The 9472-nt window shown below is 40.8% G+C and overlaps 1 protein-coding gene across 1 annotated transcript; it reads left to right on the forward strand.

The window, feature by feature from the left end:
* Positions 1–6202: 6202 nt before the first annotated feature.
* LOC129741092 (uncharacterized) lies at positions 6203–7882 on the forward strand. Its single transcript, XM_055732793.1, has one exon. The coding sequence runs from the start codon at positions 6203–6205 to the stop codon at positions 7880–7882; it is 1680 nt and encodes a 559-aa protein (XP_055588768.1).
* The last annotated feature ends 1590 nt before the right edge of the window (positions 7883–9472 follow it).

The raw sequence follows: 9472 nt of genomic DNA on the forward strand, positions 1-9472 counted from the left end.
GGGCTCAGCGCAGGACGCTGACTCCGCACTTTCGGACTGTACTATGTTCGGTCGGTCACCGCACGCAGCACTGTAAAGAAAGTAGCAAATAGATTAGTCTTAAGTGACACACGAACGACAGCACACGTATTTTTATTCAATTAACAGATATCACAGGGCCAGAGAATGGGAAATAGTTCATGGCGATCCTGCCCGGTTTTTATTACTTGGTGACACGCGACGTTCGGAAAAGTAAAACTAGTTAAAAGTGCAAGTGTCAAAAAATATTCCCTTAAAAAGTACAAAAACTCAACTAGCACTTTACAATGGGATGGTTCAGCGCGGACGAAATCGTCGCGCCGGTGACGAACAGTGCGTGCGAGCAAAATCAAGTAGCCCAAACAGTGGCACTGTGTGCGATTGCGGCAGCCGCTATCGGATATATTTCAGTTAAGGTGATAATAAAACTACACCGCCAACAAACGGAACGAGTAGCCACTCGTGCGATCCAAATGAACAACTTATCGGCAACACCTTAAAAAGTAAAAAAAAAAAAAAAAAAAAATGTTAACGGGGAAAAGAAGTGTGCTAATCTAGTGAGTCAGAAACAAAAGACAATCAATGAACAATGAGTACAACAACAAACTACGAACAGAACGAAATTCTGATTAAAATATGCAAGCAACAACTGGAAGCGATAAGGGAACAACTAATGCTACGGCTGAAGGAAGATCCGTTCACTCAACAGGAAGTAAATGCGTACATCAGGCTGGTGAATAACATTTTCGATATGGCCACAGGAGCATCTGTAGAGAACCACCACGCTAGGAAGCAGAGGAACGTCCTGACCAACCTGAAAGATGAACTGGAAATGATCCTCACATGGAACGTTGGGAAACCGTTACCTACATCTATGAAACATATAAGCTAAGTATCTAAAATAAATAGTTATACAAAACAAGTTAGTAACCTAGAGTTCAAAAATTTTTAGGAACCGCTACAAACCAGGAAAAGAAACGGAATAATGAGTAATGTGAGTAAATTTAACAATTTCTAACAAATATTTAACTTTAAAAATAGTCTCAAGAAACTGATGTGCACTATTAAGGGAAAAGAAACTTCACCGAAACTAGAGCGAACTCAATTTTTTTGTCGTTATTGAGGTTTAATGGATATTTTAGCTTATCAAAAGGATTACTTGACTCAAATTAATTGTGTCTGAACTTCAATTGAACATCTGCTATGACAAACGGTAAAGCTATAGATAGGTTATATAAACATTGATGTATATATGCACGTTATTAAAACATTGTTCAGGAACAAGTATAAGTACTATTTCATGGAACTTCGGAAAAAAAATGTTTTAAGTGGTATACCATCCAAAATGGCTAAGCTAGACTTAAACATAGCTTTAAAGGTAGTAAAACCTTTCGATGGTTCCGCAGTTAACCTGCAGAGCTACATCGAAAGTATAGAACTTTTAAAAGACTATGCGGAAGGAGTACCTCCCGCAGAGCTGATAAAATTTCTGAAAATTACATTGACCGGAACTGCCCGTGGGGCATTCGACAGTGTTGCAACCGTCGATGCCGCCATTGAGGCATTGAAACAAAAATTCGGAGTCAAGCTCACTCCGAAGGCGGTGGAAAGTGAGATGCTTTCCAAACGCCAAAGCAACAAGACACTAACTGATTTCGGAGACGAAATCACAAAATTATCGTCCAAATTGGCCGCTGCTTACGTTTCGCAAGGAACGTTTGCCAGCGAGTCAGCCGCCAGCAACCTGGTAGAAACGGTTGCTGTGCGCGCATTTGTTGATGGGCTTAAAGATCCATCAGTAAAATTTTTATTAAGAGCACGAAACCCGACAACTTTAAACAAAGCGGTTTCAGATGCTCTGGAGTGTCAAGCAACACCCCATCAGGAAAACTGTGTTGACACTCTAATGGCACTCTGGTGCACAACCGGAAAACCGTCATATAGAGGCAATGGACAAAATCAATGGAGAGGCAGAGGCCACCCTAGAGGACATGGTTCCTACAGAGGGAATAATGGATACCGTGGAAGAGGTAACCATTATACCAACTACAACCGTGGTTACAACAATAACAACTATGGTAATAACCATAGCAACCAAAACCAAAGAGGGAATAATCGAAGAGGTCGAAACGGTCCACACATGGCAAACATTGCCGAAGGACAACAACAACAAATTCAGCAACAACAACCACAACCCCAAAGACAAGAACGAGAAAGGGAAGAAGCCAATCTAATTGATCTTTTTCGCTAATTTTAATGCGAAAAAGGCTCTCAGAATAAAATTTTTATTATTTGGTAAGGAAGTAGAACTAATAATTGACAGTGGAGCATCTTGTTGTATTTTGGACAAAAGATGTCTCCCTGAAATTTTCAATATAAATAATTCACAAACATTGGAAATAAGTGGTGTAAACGGAGTTACCAGCACGCTGGGATACGTTGAAACTTTTGTAGGATACAATTCTGTAGAATATCCCATTAAGTTTAATATAATAGAGAGTTTACCGGATACAGTTAATGGTTTAATTGGTACAAATTTCCTTAAGGAGTTCGGAGCAAACATTGATTTCGCAAGAATGAAGATGGAACTCAAAAACCCAAATCACGAGTATTTTACAATACCGGCTAGAACGGAAATTGTTAGATACATCGAAACTAATTTTTTTGAAACGTGTGTTGTATTGAATGAGGAAATACAACCACAAGTATTTGTTGCAAATGCTATTGTACAACCGTCAAACGGAAAAATACCCATCCGAATGGTCAATGTTAAAAACAAACCAGTTCGAATTTCAAATCTGAAACCAACAATCAAGCCAGCCAGTGAGTATTTGATACTAGCGATGGATTATAAGAATGATAAGTCAGACAGAATCCAACAGCTTTTCAAAGAATTGGATTTGAGTCTTTTGCCAAAAACAGAGAAACAGCATATGGAACAAATTTGCACAAAATATGCTGATATATTTTGTCTTGAAAACGACAATCTGACTATAACAGATATCTACAGTCCAGTGGTTAAAATAAATAAAGAAGCCCAGCCAATTTATAGTAAACCCTATAAATTGCCGCAAATGCAAAAGTCGGAAGTAGAAAAGCAAATTCAAAAGATGGTAAAGAACCAAATTATTGAAAAAGCCACTTCCGCATGGAATAGTCCAATATTGCTAGTGCCCAAAAAATCTTCAAATGACAAGAAAAAGTGGAGACTTGTTATAGATTACAGGAAGCTAAATACGGTAATTGAGGATGATAAATTCCCTTTGCCTAATATTGAAGACATAATCGATACACTTTCAGGTGCTCGTTATTTTTCGCATTTAGACTTGTCACAAGGATACTATCAATGCACCCTACGTCCAGAAGATAGACCAGTGACAGCTTTTTCGACACCATCCGGACAGTATCAAATGACGAGACTGCCGATGGGTCTCAAAATAAGCCCCTCATCATTTTCCCGTCTTATGACGATAGCGATGTCAGGGTTAGATATGACAAAATGTCTTGTCTATTTAGATGACATTATTGTCTTTGGTAAGTCAATTGAGGAACACAATAGGAACCTCATCGCAGTTTTTGAAAAACTTCGAAAAGTCAATCTAAAATTGAATCCTAAGAAATGTAATTTCTTTAAAACAGAGTTAATCTACTTAGGACACTTTATATCCGCTGAAGGAATAAAGCCCGATCCTGCTAAAATAGAAGCAGTGAAAAAATGGCCTATTCCGAAAAATGCGGACGAGGTGAAGCGTTTCGTAGCGTTTGCGAATTATTATCGCAAACATGTTAGAAATTTTGCAGCAATATGCGCACCACTAAATCTTCTAACAAGAAAGAATACACAATTCAATTGGAGCATTGAATGCAATGAAGCCTTCAATACTTTAAGAGAAAAATTTATAAATCCACCTGTACTTGATTTTCCTGATTTTGGTAAAAATAATACCTTTACGTTACATACGGATGCATCTGGGTATGCAATTGGTGCAGTTCTTTCCAATGGAAATGGCAGACCGGTTGCATATGCTAGTAAATCCTTAAACCAGGCTGAGACTAGATATCCAACTATAGAGAAGGAACTGTTGGCTTTGGTGTGGGCAATTAGACATTTCCGACCGTACCTTTACGGAAGAAAGTTTATTGTTCATACTGATCACAGGCCGTTAGTTTACCTGTTTTCTTTAACGGATCCTTCAAGTAGACTAACCAAATTCCGGTTGGCACTTGAGGAGTACGATTTTCAAATTAATTATATTCCCGGAAGAAATAATGTGATAGCGGACGCGTTATCACGCATTTCGATTTCCGATCTAAAAACTATGACAGAAACAACAATGACAATGATAACACGGTCAAAATCAAAACAAATCAAAGAAACCACTGACACGGAAGGAACTGATCAGCCTCAAGAGTCAAATGTGGAATATATGGAAATGGAAGTATGTCCAAATATAAAAGAAATTGAAATAACCCCACAAAAAATAAGAATACCGCAAACTCAAACGTTAACTCACCTACGGGGAGTAATGAAAAAGGTAGCGGATTATATAAAAAATTTAAAAATGAACGTATGCATACTATTAAAAAGAAAAAAGAGCGCTCAACATCTTATGGAAAATATCCATGAAATAAAAATGAAGGATATACCGGATATAATTATTATAGGGGAGCACATAAAAGTGATAAAAGAAGACATACAGAAAAAGATAATAATGAACGATTATCATGTACTACCAACGGCAGGCCATGCAGGCATCAATAGAACTCTGCACACTATCCAGCAAAGATTCTATTGGAAGAATATGAAAAAAGATATCAAAGTTTTCATTGATTCGTGCCAGTTATGCCAGAAAAACAGAATCATAAATAAACCCAAAACACCAATGATAATCACAACAACAGCTGAAACTGCGTTTGAAATAATTTACTTAGATCTTGTTGGTCCTTTACTGCCTAGTGCAGAAGGTAACCGATATATATTAACAACGCAATGCGACCTGACAAAGTTTATTACGGCAACAGCCATTAAAAACAAAGAGACAGAAACGGTAGCGAAAGCTTTTGTAGAAACCATTGTTTTAAACTATGGGATTCCAAAAAGAATCGTAACAGATAAAGGCAAAGAATTCATGTCGAATCTATTTTCGGATATATGCAAATTACTCGAAATAGAAAAACTGAATTCAACAGCATATCACCACGAAACAATCGGTGGACTAGAAAATTCTCATAAAAACTTGGGAAATTTCTTACGTATATATAGTGAGAAATCACCCTTGTATTGGGACAGTTGGTTAAAATACTACCAGTTTGCGTTCAATACTACAGTCCACACAACGACAAACAAAACACCATTTGAGCTAGTTTTCGGTAAAATCTGTAATTTGCCATCAAACCTATCTGACGCCGAGACAGTTGACCCAATATATGACATTGAGGATTATTCAAAAATTTTAAAAATTAAATTGAAATCCTCGCAACAAGCAATCAGGGACAGAATAATACAAGAAAAAATAAAACGAGTTGAAAAATTCAACAACTTGGCGAAACAAATGAATTTTAACAAAGGAGACTTAGTGTTATTAAAAAATGAAACTGGGTCCAAGATGGAAAATATATATGTAGGACCATACCAAGTAGTTGAAGATTTAAATTCAAATTTGAAAATAATAATCAAAAATAAGGAAGAAATAGTTCATAAATCTAGGATAAAGATATTTAGGGAATAAAACCAGAGCGTGTGGTGGATAGAATAAGGACTTAACATTATAAACATCATAAACATAACATAACAACACTATTTTACATTTTATTAAATACGAATCATACGTATAATTTAAAAATTAAATCTATAAACTAATTTTTAAATTTATTAAGGAAGGGCGTGTGGTGGACCCGCAACATTGTATTTATCAATATTACAGTTCGTTTATGCATGCAAAGCATAAACAAACTGTATATCGAACAAAGTCCAATGTGAGGGCTCAGCGCAGGACGCTGACTCCGCACTTTCGGACTGTACTATGTTCGGTCGGTCACCGCACGCAGCACTGTAAAGAAAGTAGCAAATAGATTAGTCTTAAGTGACACACGAACGACAGCACACGTATTTTTATTCAATTAACAGATATCACAGGGCCAGAGAATGGGAAATAGTTCATGTGCAAAGTCGCGTGTAGTCCCGATGAAGGACCTCACTCTTCCTCGAAAGGAATTAATTGGAGCCAAATTGTTGGCAGAGTTGATGAGCCGCGTGATCGGCATCATACCACAACACATTAACAAGGTTCACTACTGGTGCGACTCGCAAGTAGTGTTGTCTTGGATACACGCAAACGATCAACACGCCGAGGTGTATGTTCGAAATCGTGTGAAAATCATTCAACAATTAACAAACAAGATGAGCTGGAGGTACATCCCCACCGACCAGAACCCAGCGGATGTGATCTCCAGAGGAATCTCAGTGAGGAAACTGTTGACCACCAAGAAGCAGCTGTGGCTGCATGCCACCCCGTATGCACTAGAGGTACATCCAGAAATTCAAGTATGCGCAATTCAGCAAGCGCCGACCATCGACCACACTCTGCATGATCCTGACCCAGAAGATTATATCCAGAGTTACAAGTACTGCAATTCTTTCCGAAGGACCAGAAGGCATTTCGCCTTAATACAGCGCGCCATAAGCAATTTTAAGGCAAAAGCTACAAGTTCTATTAATTCTGAACAACTCCTACAAACCATGACCGGCCCTCTAACTGTTGAAGAGCTGGAAGCAGGACTACATCTAGTCATCAAAAATATGCAATCCGTCTGCCTAGGACAAGAGCTGAAGAGCATCGGTTTACACGGCATTCCTACAAAGCAGGGCCCCCTGCAGCACCTCAATCCTATGCTGGCAGGTGGCCTCATTCGAGTAACAGGCAGGTTAAACTTAGCAGACTTGCCTGAAGAACAGCGACATCCAATATTCATTCCGAGGGAGCATCCGTTTGCACGAATCATCCTTGTGCATCTACATCGCTCCAATAACCACGCCGGTCTGGAAATAGTCTTGGCCGAATTTCAACGAAGCTATTGGATGAAGGGATTGCGGAAAACAACCCAATCCGTCCTTCAAAAATGCGTACTCTGCGTACGGGCAAGGCCTCGCAGATTCGAGCAAATGATGGGCCAGCTTCCACGGCCCAGAGTGAATCCCTCTACAGCGTTCACTCATACTGGCGTAGACTTGTGCGGGCCGTTCCAAGTGCTGCCAAGTCAGCGGGCGAAAATGAGGCTTACCGTTTACGCCTGCCTGTTTGTGTGCTTTTCGACCAAAGCAGTGCATATCGAGGTGGTGGAGGATCAATCCACCGGGGCCTTCTTAGCCGCCTTGATACGGTTTGTATCAGTGCGTGGTACACCGGAGGTGATATACTCCGACAACGGCCGCAACTTCGTCGGAGCCAGCCGCGAACTTGCAGAACTGAGCAAAGTATATAACTCGGAGTTGTTCCAAAACGAACTCATAGGGATAGCAGCTGAGGAAGGAATACGCTTTTCCTTCATCCCTCCGAGAAGCCCTAATTTCGGAGGTCTGTGGGAGGCCAACATAAAAGTGGCCAAAAGACTCTTCACCGCAGCCGCTCGTGGATCCAGCTTTAATATATTGGAGATTCAGACGGTGTTCTACCAAGTATCAGCGATAATGAATTCACGTCCGCTGACCTCAATTTTCTCCGACGCCGGAGCTCCGGAACCTGGTGCACTTCCTAATAGGAAGAGCCATAACTACTATACCCATCCCGGCAAGCCACTTAGAACAGCAAAACTTAGTTATGCGCTGGAAGCGCATTCAACGCCAAACCGCACAATTCTGGCGTAGATGGCAAAATGAATATTTGCAGCATTTGCGCTGTATCTTCAAGTGGACAAAAAGGCAACCTAACCTGCAGCCAGGTCAAATAGTATTGATTGGAGACGATAACAACCCCGTGGCAAAGTGGCCCATGGGAATCGTAACTCACACCAAACCCGGAAAGGATGGAGTTGTGCGGGTAGCAACGGTACGCACAGCTTCAGGTACCTACACACGAAATGTTCGGGCTTTGGCACCACTGCCCATCGACATTACCGAAAGTCAAGTAGGCGAATCAGTCGAAACATCTCAATTTGATTCTTCAGAAATAGTGAATAAACCACACCATGAAGTACGCGAGCAAGGGCCAGTACCTGAAAACGAAGAAGACCCACCACCCCTGGCTATGAGTAGCAATGTTTGGAGCGACAGACTTCGCTCCAAAGGGGGGAGAAAATGGAGCGGTTAAGGTAACCCTGCATAGCTGCAGAAGTTACCACAACATCCGAAGTGGTACGTCAGCACTTAATGTGCTACTTGCCGCGAAGGAAAATAGGAAACAGTAAGACCAAACTGTGGTCGAAATAACAAACATCAAATTTGTCAGCACAAAATGTGCTATCAACGATGGCGCGGACTCAACGACCGAGCTCGCGCACCCAGCCAACCCAGCAGCAACAATGTTGCATTCATTTTCGTGAATAGCAGCCAGAAACCTGAGACGCAATTCGAGATGTGGCCGTTTACAATGGAATCGCCACCCGAAGTCGCCGTGGAGAATAACATCTCCACTCACAACATTGTGGGCTACTCTGTGGACGCCCTGTTCATCATCGCGGCGATCATCATCGTCATCGTCTGGCGTTGGCGCAGGAATGCGCGACGCCTGAAACAACTGGAGGGCGCAGCGACGAAGCTGCGTCAGCAAACTTTAAACAACTCTGTATGATACAGTAAAATAAATTGCAGTCTTTTTAAGTCTCTCTAACCGTTGTGTCGCGTTTCTGTTCCGATGACATTTCTGTGTTAAACCCTTGCGGGAGCGGGGTTTTACCTTAATTTCTAATCAGGCTCTTCTGCCTGGAACAGACGCAAACTAAACTGTATCAGCCGTAAAGTGAAATTGAAAACCCATTGCACCAAGTGTGGCACAACAGTATCAGTCGTAAGGTGGAATTGAAAACCCAATGCGCCAAATGTGGAAAAATGACGTAGCGAAAGATTTAGCAGTAAAACACATGGCTTCTGGCTTGAAAAATAGTCAAACGGCACTTATCCTTCGAGTGGGTTCATTCAAACAGCTGACGGATGCCGTTAACAAAGTGTTGGAAGTTGACCCAGTAAGTGAATCAAGCGTGTTGCTTATGCGAACGCAACAAAATAATCATACGAGGTCTCCACAGCAAAACGGACAGTGGAATAACAGAAACGGGAAAAATCGGTTCGACAATCGTAACCAAAATAATCGGTACAATAACCGACCTTTCTCAACATACCAAAAGAATTTCGATGACCGGAATAACTCAAATTACAACAGTAACCGCTATCATGGCGAAAATTCTAACCAGCGTCAGCGAAACGGTTACAACAACCAACAAAACTGGCGTAATAATAATG

The sequence above is a fragment of the Uranotaenia lowii genome, chromosome 2, assembly GCF_029784155.1.
Source record: "Uranotaenia lowii strain MFRU-FL chromosome 2, ASM2978415v1, whole genome shotgun sequence".
Classification (NCBI taxonomy): domain Eukaryota; kingdom Metazoa; phylum Arthropoda; class Insecta; order Diptera; family Culicidae; genus Uranotaenia; species Uranotaenia lowii.

What these genes read in the sequence shown, in the direction of transcription:
- LOC129741092 (XM_055732793.1), top strand. Translation starts at nt 6,203, where the DNA reads ATGAAGGACCTCACTCTTCCTCGAAAGGAATTAATTGGAGCCAAATTG.